This window comes from Schistocerca serialis, chromosome 7 (genome assembly GCF_023864345.2).
Source record: "Schistocerca serialis cubense isolate TAMUIC-IGC-003099 chromosome 7, iqSchSeri2.2, whole genome shotgun sequence".
In the NCBI taxonomy this organism is placed as follows: domain Eukaryota; kingdom Metazoa; phylum Arthropoda; class Insecta; order Orthoptera; family Acrididae; genus Schistocerca; species Schistocerca serialis.
This window is the reverse complement of record NC_064644.1, coordinates 395,180,828-395,197,735: the sequence shown is the minus strand read 5'-3', so window position 1 is coordinate 395,197,735 and position 16,908 is coordinate 395,180,828. Positions and strand designations below refer to the sequence as shown.

At 38.9% G+C, this 16,908-nt stretch overlaps 1 protein-coding gene across 3 annotated transcripts in view; it reads left to right on the top strand.

Moving 5' to 3' along the window:
• The window catches only part of LOC126412474 (multidrug resistance protein homolog 49-like), a 370,600-nt gene that overhangs the window by 216,989 nt on the left and 136,703 nt on the right, over positions 1-16,908 (top strand). For all 3 annotated transcript variants that reach the window (XM_050082087.1, XM_050082086.1, XM_050082088.1), the window contains one exon: positions 9,720-10,071. In XM_050082087.1, the coding sequence (XP_049938044.1) occupies positions 9,720-10,071 (352 nt within the window). The remainder of the gene's footprint in view (positions 1-9,719; positions 10,072-16,908) is intronic.

The following is a 16,908-nucleotide window of genomic DNA, read 5'->3' as shown; positions in this document are numbered from 1 at the left end:
TGGAAAACTTGCACTTATTGAGGTTATATTTCAGGCCCCTGACCAACAAGTAAGAAAAGAAGGAGCAAAAATTCTGGAGGTGCTCAGCTGTAGATTCCCCTGTCACAACGATGTCATCCAAATAATTGCCACATGAGGAAACACCTAAATCAGCTGTTCCAAGAAGTGCTGAAAAACATCTGGGGCACTAATGATTCCAAATGGAAGCCGATTATACTGGTACAAGTGAAGGGAGTATTAAGCACTAGCAGGTCACAAGTATCTGGATGTAACAGCAGGTGTAAAAATGCCTCCAACACATCAATCTTTGTGTTACACTCCCCATTCAGCAGCCTAGAAAACAGTTCCACTGGTCACAGAATTGGGAAAAAACTACATCAACTGGTCTTTCACAGCCTTAAAATAATTGCAGTGAGAGAGAGCCATCTAGTTTTTTTTTTTTTTTTTTTTTTTTTTACAGTAATGAGGGGAGAAGCCTTATGACTGGAAGAAACAGTGGTGGTCACATTGAGGGTGACCAAGCTGTTCAGTTCCACCTTCACCGCATCTGGGAGGACATGAGGAATTGGGCACACTCTCATGAAGCATGATGCCAAACCTAGCTTCAAGTGAAGGTGTGCCTTGACATATGCTGCCCAACTCAAACCTGGATTGAACAATTCCAAAAAGAAGGTCATCAAATTTTCAATGCCTTGAAATCGAATACCCATGCAGACCGAACACCCATCTCAGAAATTGAAAACACACATTGCTTTAAGGCATCTAACCCAAAAAAGTTTTCTGCTGTGCTGGATGAAACCAATTGAAAATGAAAGTATGCAGGACATGTTTTTATATAAGACCTTCATCAGAAAAACCCCTGTACCAGAATTTCATGATTGCCATGGGCTGTGACCTTCCTCTGAAACAGGTACATTGCCTCTGATGAAAAAATCAGAACCACAGATTTTAGGATGGGCTATGATAGAACTTTTGCTGTGGTTTAAGCAACACTGTTGTATTCACACTTTTAAAGTGCTCAGAAAAGCATTAAAACAATGTTTTAAGGAGTTTAAATTTCGGAACCTCCACCCCCCTCCCCCAGACAAGGAGGAGATTAGTGTTTAATGTCCTGTAGACATTGAAGTCATTAGAGATAGAACACAAGGTCGCATTAGGGAAGGGGAACAAAATTGTCCGTGCCCTTTCAGAGGAAGCATCCTGACTTTAACCTGAAGCAATGTACGGAAATCATGGCAAACCTAAATCAAGATGGTCAGATGTGGGTTTGAACCATCATCTTCCTGAATCTGAGTCCAGTGTGCTAATGGCTGCGCCACCTCGCTCAGTGCCCCATCCCAGAATATCACAGTACTGGAACCACATTTTTGTTTTACAAATCAAGCACTGGGTAGAACTGTTGATCAGAGTATAAGAGGTATCCATCTGGGAAGGTACTGCGTGACTGATGTGCAGCATGAGTAGGAGCCTGATGGTTTTCCCTGAAGCCGGATGAAGCACAATGTCAATGGTGTGAACGGTATCAGCTGCAAAAGATGATGCTGCGTGCATGGCATTGATGTCACTGCACTGCTGCTTGGGCTTTATGTGGCACATGGAAAAAATGCATCTGCAGATGCCATGGGCAAAACAGATAGCCAATTTGTGTGAACAGTGCAAGTGCAAATGTTGAGAGAACCACTGAGGACATGAGGGAAGACAACACTCCTCATGTGCTTGCCAGACAGGGAATGAGATGCAACCTCTGAAAAGGAACTATGACTGGAAACACTTGATGTGTTGCTGTCCAACTTAGAAAGACTACAGGGAACAAGCTGTTTACTCAGAGTGCCAGGGCATGCACTGATTTCCCTGGTGCATGCTTGTGGTGTGTGGTCTGTCAGCTCGACCGTCCATTCTGACATGGCAAAACAAGACTCCCTTACAGTCTGAGTCCCCCATGAGGTCAAACGCCATAATGATTTTAGGAATTCCATCCAGAGAAGGATCTGTGTAACACATAGCTTGTGTGCACTTTTACCTATCTGGTGCAAATTGATCAAGCAAATCCCTAGTCACAAAATCAGTACATGATTAACAAGCATCTGCCAAGTAGGTGAAAGCATGATGATTTCTAAGGCCATGAAATGCAGTAACCCAATATTTTTATGATTCCAACAACATCTGTCATCATTATAATTCCAACCTAACATACAACAGCCAAGACTGGCTTCTGCAGTTGTCTGACAACATACTGCAAATGTCTGGAAATGATTAAGTATTGAGATTCACTGTAGGAGACAACATGTAAAGGAAAGCTGACACTTGTTGAGTGGACATGACAGAAAAAAGGATCATTTCCAACCAGTATCAGTTACCTGGTACGCCACAAAATAATGGTTGAGGCACTGGAAATACATGTCCAACTGGTCAATACCATCCACAAAGGAAGGAAACAGAGACAGCCAAAGGTGAGTCACATCTGACAGACAAGGCTGACAGCTGTTGTTGTAGTAAAACCAAATGCTGACACTGTTACTCCATTAATTGCCTATCCAACTGATGCTGTTCATGTTGTCATGAACGAGAAGTACAGAACTGCACAATCCAAGAGAAGTCTGAGTCTGAGGCAGTAGCTGTCATCACAAGGCAGCTCACATAAAAAGTGGATCACACAGAGCACGAAGAAGAACTGCTATTCTCAAGAGGGTGCATACTTATCAGGCAGGTCAGCCACAGGATCCCACTAGGTGACACAGCAATCACTTCAAGTACATGGCTTCCTTCCAGTATTTGTCTGCCGCTGACAGTTTACAGTGCCATCGGCAACATGGGCAGCGAGTATGGATTGATTTCAGAGAGTTGTGATAATTCCATCTCAGTCACATCACTGTTGTTGGTTGGTAGGTTTAATGTGGACAGAGGTGTGGATGGAGCCATCAGATAAGAGGAGGTCAGTGTCCAGGAAGTTGGCATGCTGGTTTGAAGAGGACAAGGTGAAGCAGATACGAGAGAAGGTGTTGAAGTTGTGATGGAATGATGAAAGAGTGTCTTGGCCCTGAGTCCAGATCATGAAGATATTGTCAGTGAATCTGAACCAGACCAGGAGTTTGGAGTTTCGGGAGTCTAGGAAGGTTTCCTGTACACGGCCCATAAACAGGCTGGCATAGGAGGCTGGCATGGGGTTGCCCATGGCTGTGCTGCTGATTTGTTTGTACCCCCTTCTTCAAAGGAAAAGTAGTTGTATGTTAGAATAAAGTTGGCAAGATGTACGAGAATGAGGTAGAGGGTTTGGAGTCTGAAGGTCATTGGGAGAGGTAGTGTTCAATAGTAGCAAGACTGGGGGCGTGCAGAATGTTGGTGTATGGGGAAGGGGCAACAACAGTGACAAACAGGGATCCAGGAGGTAAAGGGCTGGGGTAGTGGAGAGTTGGTGAAAGAAATTGTTGGTGTCTTTGATGTGGGAGGCTAGATTTTGGGCAGTTGGTTGGGGCTGTTGGGCAATGAGGGCTGAAATTCTTTCAGTGGGAACACAACAACCAGCTACAATGGGGTGTCCAGAATTGTTGGGTTTGTGGATGTTGGATAAAATGTAGAAAGTGGATGCGTAGGTGTCAAGGGGATGGGGAGGGAAACAGAGTCAGTGGTGAGGTCCTGGGGAGGTTCTAAGGCTTTAAGCAGTGATTGGAGGTTATGTTGGTCTTCTGGGATGGTATCACTCTCAGAAAAGTTAGAATGGAGGGAAGGATCTAGATGGATTGGGTATTAAAGCAGTCTTTGCAATCAGGCATGTTACATTCAACTGCATGTTGTACCATAGGATAACTGGCAGCTACAAAGTCTGAAAAGCTGAAATAAGCCTGGAGAGCTGTGTGCTGGCCCCATGACCCTCCATGAAACACACAAATGATGCCATTGGTAGTGGCTGATATGGTGACATTCAGCATCACATCGTTATCAGAGTAATAACAAGGTGTTGGTAAAAGTAATTATATTCAAAATAGGAACATACATTTTTTAATTTTCTGGCGGAAACACAGGTTTTTGCTTTGCAATATAGAATCTCTATTTGCTCCATTGGTGTCACACTACGTTCTTTTTTTAATGTTCTCTTTTAAAATAACATTATGTAAAGACCCTAATTTGTGCCAAAGTCAATTTGCTAGTGGCTGACATGATGACAGTCAGCATCACATTGTTATCAAAGTAATGACAAGGTGTTGGTAAAAGTAATTTCACATTATTGTCAGCAAGGAAGGATGATTCCCTACAGAAACTGATAATAGCAGAACTCAGTTTCTTCTCTTGGATATTCACCTTGGGGTATTCATAAACTACTTCAGCTGTATTCAGTCCTTTATTACTGGATCACTACGAGTTATGTGGCACTAAAAGCCACATCTTCATGTGAACATCTGTGTAACAACCCTGAGATACATACTGGAGTAATAACCCTGAGATATATACTAGAACAGTACATTATTTTAAGATTTAAAAAAAATTAAAAACTATTAAAAAAGTTACATGAAACATCAAAATTTCGGTACTAACTGAAACATTGGAGTGGAAAAGCTCAGAATTTTATACCCAGCATTCATTGTCTGTCAGAACAAAACACTGCTAAACAACAGTATGTTATAGAATAAAACAGCCAGATTGTAATATAGTGGGTGGATCCTAAACAAATCATAACAGGAAAATAAATGAAAAACTATTAAGACCTAATTTGTCTGCAGTCATTTTGTTCTACTTGATAGTAGGTATTTTGGTACTGCACCTCCATGCATGGTTCAAATAGGTTTGTTCTAAATGTTGAAGATACATTCTTTTAGACTAATACTTTTGAGAATGTTTCATTTTCATTATTCCAGTTCCAGCTAAATGTGTTAGCATGCTGCTTCTGAGAGACAGGGAGGTGTGCCGGCCCTGGATCGAATATGGCCAGTGGATTAATGATGAGGGCCACTGTGCCTCTCAATGTGGATGTAGTTTTTAGCATGTTTTCCACATCTGACTAGGTGAATACTGGGCTGGTGCCAACACTCCTCCTCAGTTACATGATCTGCAAACAATTTGAAAATGCTTGCATACTTTTACATGGTAAACACTACATGCAGACTTTCGGGGTACTCAAATGCCATCCTGGCAAGAGAGAAGGTGTGGGGTTTGAAGGAATGGCAACAGGAAGGGCTTCCGGACACCCTGTATCATTAACAGTTCTATATGTTATAATAACCATGTTGATTCTGTGTAGGTGTGAGATAAAGGCAAAACAAGAAGATTTAACTCCAGAAAAAATTATGATAACACATTCTTTGCTAAATCACCAAAGCAATTAATTTGATTCTGCAGTTGTGTTAAAGGGGAAATTTAATAAATAACCTATGTGTCAGATTGATTGAATAAATAAATAAATAAATAAAGCCACTTTCTTGGCATGATTCATGTAAAAGACTTAATCTTTGATATTCTGAACAAATATATTAAAAACATAAAAGGGATAACATCAAAAAGAACAATTTGTATCGAGCAAGAGTGTAGTATTTTTGTAAAGTATGACAACTCTTTTGCGTCACATACTTAATGGAATACAACTGTTTACCATACTTCAGAATGCATACTTGTAGTGGAGATATAATCTTGATACTTTTTTGACAAGTTTTAGATGCAGATATTAATGAACAAAAGTAATGGGGCTACTCCCATTGACGGAAATAAATCTTAAGACTACATTGTCAGACTGGGTCAAAATGACCCACATCATACTGTTTTCTTCAACCTCATATCCAATTTTTTTACTTCATTTATGAAATCAAATGACTCTTCCTAATTTTTTTCTCTTCCTTACAGTGATGTATTAGGATTTATGAAAATTTATATTTTCTTGGACTTTTCATTCAATACGTCTAGAATGACAGAAGGGATCAATTTGACATTAATGTAATTTCTCTTCTGAATAGGTGTAGACAGTCCATCAATGAAGTAGCAACAATCAGCAATCATGCAAAGTTGTTTCTCCTCATTATGTCTTGTCAAATGTACATTACATTCTGCCACAGTTTATATCATGTTATTCACGTAATAGTCTTTGTCCATGAAAGATATTTTTGAACTTGTTTTTTCAGTGTGGACTTTCTGATGAAGAAATGTTATGTCTTGTAGAAAATTCTGATGTTGAATCAGAAACTGACTATACTGATGAAGATGAGGATTTCGTATCAAAGAAATGTTAATATGAAGATGAAGACATTGTGAATGAAGAGAGTCTAGTGGAGGAATATTCATATGCTGATCTATGTCAATCCTCACCTCATCCATTACAGCATTTGAACTTCTGTACAAAGTTGGTTACTAGTGGTGGAACCAAGTGGGAGAAAGTGATTTTTCATCTTCTGGAAGAAGGTTAGTTTTAAACATTCTAAAGGAGAGAGCACTTGCATTTCCCAACAAGTAGACAACTCTGTCATCAGTGCTTTCTGAATTATTTTTGACGAAGAGGTGCTACACTCATGGAGAAATATACAGAATCAAATCCTCACAAAGTATTGAAAAACAATGATTTTACCACGTTACTGTAGGAGGTGAAAATGTTGATAGCCAGCACATATGCCCAGGTGTCAGTGGTACAAAGGCCATGTCTGTGGAGGCTGAACACCTGCCACCCAACAAATTTGCTCTTGCATCTGAAAATAAGGGAAAGTTCATGGAAAAGAGTATTTGTTCTTACCACATCAGAGAAAATATAACAATAGGTGAGCAACTACAGGGTGGTGCATGATAAGTCACCCGATTGAATTTTGATCCTACAAGTATACTATTGGGGTAATAGCTTTCAAATTGTGCACTCAACTTTGTGCAGTTCATGGAAATTTCACCAGGTGTCATTGCAAGTGCATCGCTTCTGTTGTGAGTCCACCATTTCAGTTTGCCGCGATGTTGGATAAAGTGCGGTTGACCGTCACACAAAAGACAAAGATTGTGTTACTGTTCGTGGCGACAAACAGCGTTACGTTGACACAGAGAAAGATTCGTGCTCATTTCAGCACAGGGTGGGCTCCCAGCCCACAGAAAATATGCAGATTACATCAAAAATTTGAAGGCACTGGATCTGTTTTGGAGTGTCAGTGGCCACATACATGTACCATATGTTCACCACAAAACACTGAAGCTGATCAAGTGGTTTTGACTCATAGTCCGAGTAAATCAACAAGAAGAGCCAGTGCCGAGTTGGTAATTTCAAGCCAATCCATACAAAGAATTATTCAATCTGACCTTTGCTTGTATCCATACAAGATGACTGTGGCACAGAAGCTTACTGTGAGAGATAAGGAGTGGAGGGTACAGTTTGCAAGGTGGGCAATCAAGCAAGACCAAGAGGCAGTGCTACACAACACATGGTTTTCTGATGAAGCTTATTTTTATGTGAATCATATTGTGAACAAACAGAACATTTGATTCTGGGCACGTGAACCTCCACAAATAATCCACATGAAAGACACCTACAGGGAGAAAGTGTGCATGTGAGTCATGATGTCAAGCCATGGAATCATTGGTCCGTTCTTCTTCAATGCTACAGTAACTGGTGAACGCTATTTACACATGCTGCAAAACCAATTGTTTCCTCAACTCATGGCCTCATGTCTTCTATTGCAGATAAAATGGTTCAGGCTGGATGGAGCATACCCCCATACTGCCAATGTTGTGCTTGATTTACTACACCAAAGACTTTGTCTTAGGGTATTGTCAAACAGATTTCCAGAACATTACACAAGAGGAGGAATGTAGCCCCCCTACAGCCCAGACATAAACGCATGTGACTTTTTCCTTCAGGGGTTCCTTAAAGAGAAGATGTACCACGGAAAACCTGAAAATGCAATGCAACTTAAGGCCATCATTGTGGAGTTATGCTGCGCCATTCCAGAAGATTTGTGATGGAGAGTCATCACAAATGCATGTATGTAATGTGAAGAACTTGTAAAACAAAACGACAGTCATATTGAACATGTGATCCATTAGGTTGTATTTCTAAGCTGTATTCTTTACTTCTACATCAATAAATTACAAATCTTGTCAACAACAAACGTGGTTATTCATGAAACAAATCAGGTGACTTATCGTGTGCCACCCAGTAATAACAAGGAAAACAAGATGCAAGTTCACTGAATTCATACCCAAGAAACCTGACAAATATGGTCTTAGATTCTAGAATGCTGTTGATATAGTGACAAAGTATATGTGTAATGGTTTCCTATACCTCAGAAAATAAGAACTCTATAGAGAGGTGAAACCACTTGGACAGCATGTCGATGTGCATCTCAAACAGCCAAATCTACATCCAGGAAGAAATGGGATGACAGACTACCTCTCCAACTTCCTAAGAAACTCAAAGAACAAAATACATTGTGAAATCCTTGATGAGAAATAGAAACCAGTTGATGAAATACTACATCCCCCCCCCCCCCCAATCCTGCACCAGACTGATGGTGGCAGGTTGCACCCAAGAAAAGAAGAATTAAATACCATTCTTCTGACACACTGCATGCTGAAACAGCAATAAGCAAATAATGAAAGAAGAAACCTGAAACCATATCATTCTACAATCTAACGAAAGTGACGTGGATGTGGTTGATCAAATGACCTGTAAATATATCCCAAAGGTTGCATGTAGGAGATGGCCGAAGAATGCCCTCTATGACATCTTGGACAAGGTGGCATTAATCATGTCTGCTATCTACAAAGTAGTAAAGAGCAAGAAAACGGAATGGAAGAAGATCATACTTAAGGTGGTGAGTGAACTCAGGAGAACAGAAGAGCAGGTTGAAGAACAGGGAAAATGAAGATGATAGGGGACCACAGTCATCTAGAAAGTGGAAAAAGTGCCAAAACAGCCTCTGCAAAGGCAATTAGACCAGTGAAAGTGTGTAAAGTGTCACAAAGCCATAGGCAGAAAATGTGCACATAAAACAGAAATTACCTGTGCTAAGTGCATGTAGTAGATTCCAATGACTTAAGTAAAAAGTGCGACAAAGCTATTTGTAGAACACATGCCAGTATAATATAGACCATATGCACTAAATGTATCAAAAAATTCTGCAAATAGCCAATCTAAGAAAGTCTAATTTTTAGGAAACTTTTTAGCATGACCAAGGACAAGTCGATAAAATAATTTTTTGTTGCAGTAAGTAATAGTAGCTATCATGTTGAATCATTGTTATTATAACTTGCTTAAAGGTGTGGATAAATACGCACTAAAAATAAAGTACTTCCTTGACTCAAATATTAAATATTTTATGTGGGGTCAAAATGACCCCTTTCTGCTGTTTTAAGACCATCAGAAATTCTGTTGTTTTTGTACTACAGGTGAGAGATGTCAGCTTTATTTGCATTCTTTAACCAATATCTTATCAAGGAAGTAGACCAAATCATGCTTTACAGTCTATCTTATTCCGTGCATGTTTGAAATTTGTGTCCTAGTTGGAACTGTAAATTTCATAAACTCTGAAATGTTTACATTATACTGTACTGTACTGTATGAAATGAAATGGTTAGGACCCAACAGTCCTCAGTGCTTGAAACATATTTCATGCTTATACTGAGCAGAGAGTTAGATTATACAGAATCTCATGTATAGCTTTATTACCAGCAAGAGCTATGCCTCATGATAACAGTTTTAATAATTCAACACAACAAGATTCAAAATGCAACTGTTAACTTATGTGTCCTTTAAATTCTTTCAATAGGGTTATGACACTATGGTTGGTGATCGTGGCACACAACTGTCTGGAGGTCAAAAGCAACGAATTGCAATTGCCCGAGCGCTTGTAAGAAATCCACATGTATTACTTCTTGATGAGGCAACATCAGCTCTCGACCTAGCAAGTGAAGCAAAAGTTCAGGCAGCATTGGACCGTGCCAGCCATGGACGCACTACAGTGGTTGTGGCTCACAGGCTCTCTACAGTGCGTGCAGCTGACAGAATAATCTGCCTAGATGCTGGCAGAGTTGTTGAGCAGGGCACACATGTTGAGCTTATGGAAATGCGTGGCCGATACTTTGAACTTGTGCATGCATCAGACAAGTCTTCTCACACAGGTATACTTTTAGGAGTAACTGTTGCTGAAAATTCATTCATCATTGCATTTTGTAGGTCCCATCAAAAAGGCAACTTTCAGGGATGTGGAACAAATAACTTGTCAACAAAGAGAACCATCTGTTGGAACTTGCATTAATAACTGATCACCGCACGACTGCTACGGTCGCAGGTTCGAATCCTGCCTTGGGCATGGATGTGTGTGATGTCCTTAGGTTAGTTAGGTTTAAGTAGTTCTAAGTTCTAGTGGACTTATGACCACAGATGTTGAGTCCCATAGTGCTCAGAGCCATATGAACCAATAATTGATCATTGTTAAATTGCAAAACCTCTTTGGCTTGTAGGCTAAATAGGGCACAGCAGAAGTATCAAAAAGCTGTTTTTCTGAATAAAATGCTACTTCTTCAGATACATTAAAAATTGTTTTTTGTCTCATGCTGATAACTTAACATCTAGTTGACCACAATGGCATGCACAATAGAAAACAATTATCTACTTTTGTAACAACAGAATCCTGTTTACAAAGCACATCACTACTCATCACATAGCTTTTGAGAATTTTCAATCCTAGAATGCAGGTTATCATGCTATACATGGAAACATGGATAGATTTGTAATATCTGGCTTGATGTCTGATGTAAGCTTGTAAACTTTTCCACCATGAGATAGAATTCTCTTCTTAACCCTAGATAAGGAGGCATAAAGTCACTCATTCATTCATTCATTTATTGTGTCTCACAGATCCCATCAAGAAGGAGAACTTACAGATATGTGAAACAAATCAGTTTAAGTGTTAACGCCAGAGAAGGAACTCTTAGAAACTTAACCTGTATATTATATTTCCAGCAGACTGTCCCTATACTGTTAATAACAATAATAATAGTGGCTTATGTGTCTCTAACCTTCCCCAGTAATCCTAATGGGGAAAGGGAACATACAGTTTAATGTAGAATATGAACTTTGTATAGTTCCTAGTGAATCTTCATATCACTGAGAGCTATATTAAAAGTAGACTGAAAAAAAAATCCGAGATCCAGCTGGTATTATATTCCATGGCTTTTCTGTTTCCAGGCCTGTGAGACCCTCAATAAGTAATGCAACACAGTTTTTTTCTCAGTCAGTTTCATTTGAAGAAATGCGAAATTTGCTGTGGGCCATTGTAGAATATTCTCACTTCAGCCCCTATAGTTTCATGAATTTCCAGTACTTGGCAGCACTATATGCAGCCTCCAATATGGTGTCTGTAATGGAGATGCATTGCAAGGCAACACTGTATGCAGTCTCCAAAATGGTTTTGTAATGGAGGTGCGTTGCAAGCAGAGAGCTGTCATTGTCTTTCTTTTGGCAGAAAATCAAAGCAATGCAGATATTCATAGGCACTTGCAGAATGTCTACAGAGACCTGGCAGTGAACAGAAGCATGGTGAGTTATTGGGTGAGACATCTATCATACCACAACGAGATCCCACAAACCTGTCCAGTCTCCTGCAGCATGCCAGTCGGTCACAAATAACTGTGACTCCTGCAATGTTGTAAAGTGCAGACACTCTCATTCAAGGTGATTGACAGATAAAAATCAAATGCCTTGCTGCACAACTGGATGTCTTTGTTGGTAGTGCACCTGAGAAGAGCTCACAGAATTTCATTAGACTTTTAGTCCTCATCCTCCCTAAAGCCCATTTCTTGCACCTTCCGACATCCATCTGTTTGGCCCAATGAAGGGTGCACTTCATGGGATGATGAGAAGGTTACTGATGCAGCAAGACATTGGCTCCAATGTTAACCAGTCGAGTGATACCATTTGGGCATACAGGCACTCCCAGTAGGGGAGATAATGTTGAAAAATAGGTTTTTGTAGCCAAAAGAGTGGGGAATAATGTGATGTATTGGAGTCCTGAATAAAACCAGCATGAACCTACTTTCAGAAAAAAAGCATTGCATTACTTGTAGAATGGTTGTATTAGCAGAAAAGCCATAACTTATAAAAAAAGCTACTACTTCATCATTTATATTTAATAGCTGCTGCTTATCTCACATTGATAAGAGAGAGATTTATAAGTGCAAAGCAGGCAGACATGAACAGTTTGGTTAATGTAAGCATATATTGGTGCCTCCTCAGTTTATTATCCATCTGGATGCTTAAGATCTTCACACATGAGGTTTCATCTAGTGTGTGCCCATTTTGGTGCTAAAAAATTATTTGATATTTGTTTGGAACTGCATAACATGAGTCTTTGTATGATTACAATTTAAGCAGCTGCTTTTAGCCACTTGTAACCCATTCCATTGCAATATTCTCCAGGCTGTCTCTGGCATGGAGTGTTGGAGGTGTTTATCAGTATACTTGTGTCATTAGCAAATGTTACAGTTTTTGAAGGGTCCTTCAGTGTCTCTGGTAAATCATTTATATAGGCAACAATAGAAGTAGGCCAAGCATCGAAATGTAGAACAACTTATTTAATGGTACCTCACTCTGTGTTTATGTCATTCCTTTGACAGGGTGTATACGACCCGGGACAACTGGGAGATCTGGGAAAAACCCGGGAATTTTTTCATCCAGGAGAAAACCAGGAAAAACCCAGGAATTCTTTAGAATTCTGGGAATTTTTCATTGTTTTAGTTTTCAGTTAAATTTTTATGACTTTGACTGGTAAGAACCAATACTCTAACAAAGGATACTACTGTACCCTGCTTCTGCAGAATAATACTGCAGCAACAAAACGTGAACGAGAGAAAAAAAAAAAACCAAAATAAAACTTAAGTCACAAAGGAAATATGCCACGTACAACAATAAAACACAGTGCCCATATAACCATTTGGCAACAGCGAAGTGTGTAAAAGGCTTTGGGAAGACTATGCAATGCTTCCTAACAAGAAATTGCCTCCTATGAGCGTGACATTACAGCTGTTCACATTAGATTTGTTTGAGCAGTTGCGGGCAGGCTTTTGTGCATGCACAATTTAGTCGCATATGAGTAGTACTTTCTCCCGCTTCTGGCTACAGACGTGTGGCTGAGTGCCACTAATAGTGCCCCGGTTCGTAAACATCAGAGATCCCCGGCTGATCCACAGAGCAGTCTGAGTTGTAGTGGGGAGTCTCCACATGACCCATGCTTATGTTTAGTGATTTTGCTGTTTCTTCTTCATTTATTGCTCTCACATTAAATGAAAACAAAACGGATTTCTGTGGCCGGGAGGTATCAAATGAATTAAAATACCTTCGCATAATTACGGAAGTCTAAAATATGTTATTAGTTTCAGGTTTTATTTCCACCTTTCTGACAGCCAAGCATTAATCGCCTTGCAGAACAATGAAGTTATTTTTGTCTGTTTGCTAAAGAGATTTGGCTTATATTAATCTTTTGCACTGAGGCAGTCAATTTATTTAAAACGAGGTGTTTAATGTCACACAGTTGGCTAGTTTCAACTGTTCGCTGCATTTCAAGTGCACATTTTCCATCTTCTAGCTCGTATGGCATTATGCCATAATAAACAACCAAACATGAGATAATACAGTAGCCTGCTGGTAGTCCAAGAAAATTTACATCCAAATCTGGACATATGAATGTGCACTTTAAGCCGAATCATGCATTTTAGTATGGTTCACGAAATTCCAATACTCTTGAAGTATTCTCTGATGCCTTGTTTCTTTTATGACATAATGCAAGATATTTTAATGTTTTACACCTACGAACATGAGGGCTTCCTGCGTCATCGTAGCTGCGCAAGTGCAGTGACACCTGTTATCTGGCGCTCTCTGGCAACTGATGAAGTGAACCAATTTCTAACAGGTCACATGAAAATATTGTGAATGGTGGTTTGAAAAGTGTTACTTTCAAAGTAAATTTCCTTTTATGCAAGATGAACTATGTGCGAGAATGTATGATGAATTTCTTAAATCACAGAGCGTTTGACTCTTATTTAAAAATCAACTCTTTAAGGACGACCACCTAGAAGAATTTCAAGCCCAGATCAGACATTTACATCATTATTGAAAATTTTACTGGCACATTTGTGTGATGTATCTTAAAGCGTAAAATGCCCAAAAAAAAAAAAAAAAATAAATAAATAAATAAATAATAATAATAATTTATATGTAGAACCTTAGCTTCTCCTGAAACTTATTAATCTTCAGGGCCAATATTATATGTGAAAGCTTTGTTTTTCTTATAGCAACACTATGTATATTAATTTAAACCATTAACTTTTCTTGTTTGTGTGTTTGCACTACTTAAGAGTGATATTGCTATTGGCGGACTATATCACGTGTTCTATGCTGTCATCAGCTGGCGAAATCACATGATATGAGCTAGGACTGGCTCAGAAAACTGTATCGCAATCTCAATTTCTATGCTTTGGAAAGTAACATGTGGTGTTTCTTGGAATTCGAATTTATACCTTTGTAACACAAAAATATGCAGCATACATGTTGCTGCACATCAAAGATCTTTCCAAAACGTGTTTTTTCCCCCCGTGAGTTTCGTTGTCTAAAGTTCTGGGAAATTCTACATCGGTGTATAAAACCATAAACATTCAAAGAATTGATAAGTTTTACAGTGCCGAGGAAAAGCATACTGTCACTTAACATGGAAAAAGTGTATTTTCACCTGGGAGAAAGTGTATTTTCAACCGGGATATCTGGGAAAAATCCGGGAATTTTTTTTCCTTGTCCATGTATACACCCTGTTTGATATCATCCATTAATATGAGTGTCCATTTTCTGTGATGGACATATATTTCTACCTGTCTAAGGAGAATGCTTTTCATATTGCAATGTTTTAGTTTCCATAGTAGAATTTTATAATCTACATAATCAAAGAGAAGCCTTGGTAAGACCACAGAAAAAACCAACAGGGTAATATTTCTTGTTTAATTCTCCCAAGATGAAGTTTATTGAGATCATATATTCCTTTCTCTGAAACAAAATTTTAATAGAAAACAGTCATTATAAAGTTATTGTGAGAATGTTGTTTCATTATTTTGTTGCAGGCTACCTTCTCAATAATTTTTGAGAACACAGAGAGCAGGGAGAAGGCACTAGTGTCAGAGGCCATGTGTTCATCTCCCCTTTCATAAATAATATACACAGTAGTAATTATCAGTGCATTCAGTCGACACTACCCAAAGTCAGTATTTAAATCTCCTATACAGTGACATCCCATTATTTTCATCATTAGTGATTATCTAATTGCTTAACAAAGTACCAAACTTATACTGTTGGGGGCCTGTTCATTCCCAGATTTGCTGTGTTGTATGTGTACAAGTCTGTTACTGAAGTAAAAACACTCAAAGAGCAGCTCAATGCAATATTCATTTGGGTCGATGGTCTCGGACTTCCTTCCACTTTTTATATACATAATCACTCCTTCTTTCCTTATATTATGCCAACCATAGTGGAATATTAACTTATACATACTTAAGAATTCTCTCAGTAATAATTTACTGCAGTCAGTATCTTTCAGCTTAATTACTACTGTGAACTTCCCAAGTAGGACAGATAACTTCTCAAAAACAGTCATTGATAATTTATTTACAGAAAAATATCTCAGGTCATGATATATAACTCCTTTTGTTAAATATTAGTTCTGACCAGTATATAAAATCTACTAATTCTAAGTTCAAGAGGGCAGTGAGTAAGTTGATAATTGGATTATTTTACGAAACTCCTCAAATACAAACTGGAGTGATGTATACAGTGCTCATGGCATGAATGAAAAGTATACATATGTTAATAAAGTCCTGGTTTTATTAGATTATATTAGATTTCATTCCAAAAGATCTGTGTGAGGAGATTCTCCAGGATGTAGAGTATGTCAGAGAAACAGGATTACATAATAAATATGTATAAAGAAAAACAAACATGCTAGTGTACCTTCCTCATACCCCAAGGGAAATGATCCTCATGGATGGGGAATAAGTCAAAAATATCTTAAACATGACATGTCACAAAACATATAAATATTCAGTACGCTGTGTTGTATATGATAATTATTAGGCTATCATAGCTATACATCATCAAATAGAAATATCATTTTACAACACTTATTTTACAATGATTGCTGAAGCTGTTTTCCCTTAAAAGTAACGCAGTTTAGGGCAAAGTCTACAAAGAAGCCATGGATTACTCAAGGAATGAAGGTATTTATAAGATGAAAAGGAAACTGTATCTCTTTCAGAAGCAGCTCTGATGCTATAGCTCATTACAAAGCATACGCAAAATACATTGAGGTGACAAAAGACATGGGACAGCAATGTGATATATATACAGATGGTGGTAGTATTGTCTACACATGGTATAAAAGGGCAGTGCATTGGCAGTGCTGTCATTTGTACTCCGGGAATTCATGTCAAAAGATTTCTGATGTGATTATTGCCGCATGATAGAAATTAACATACTTTGAACGCGGATTGTTAGCTGGAGCTAGATGCATGGGACATCTCATTTCAGGAATCATGAGGGTATTCAATATTCTGAGATCTACAGTGTCAATAGTGTGCCTATAATACAAATTTCAGGCATTACCTCTCACCACGGGCAACATGATGGCTGACGACCTTCACTTAATGACCGAGAGCAAAGCATTTGCGTGGAGTTGTCAGCGTTAAGAGACAAGTAACACTGTGTCAAATAACTGCAGAAATCAATGTGGGATGTACAGTGAATTTATCTGTTAGGCAAATGTGGTGACGTTTGGTGTTAAGGGGTTATGACAGCAGATATCTGCTGTGAGTGCCTTTTCTAACAGCATGGCATTGCCTGCAGCGTCTCTACTCGGCTCATGACCATATCGACTGGACCCTAGAAGACTGAAAAACCATGGCCTGTTCAGATGAGTTCCA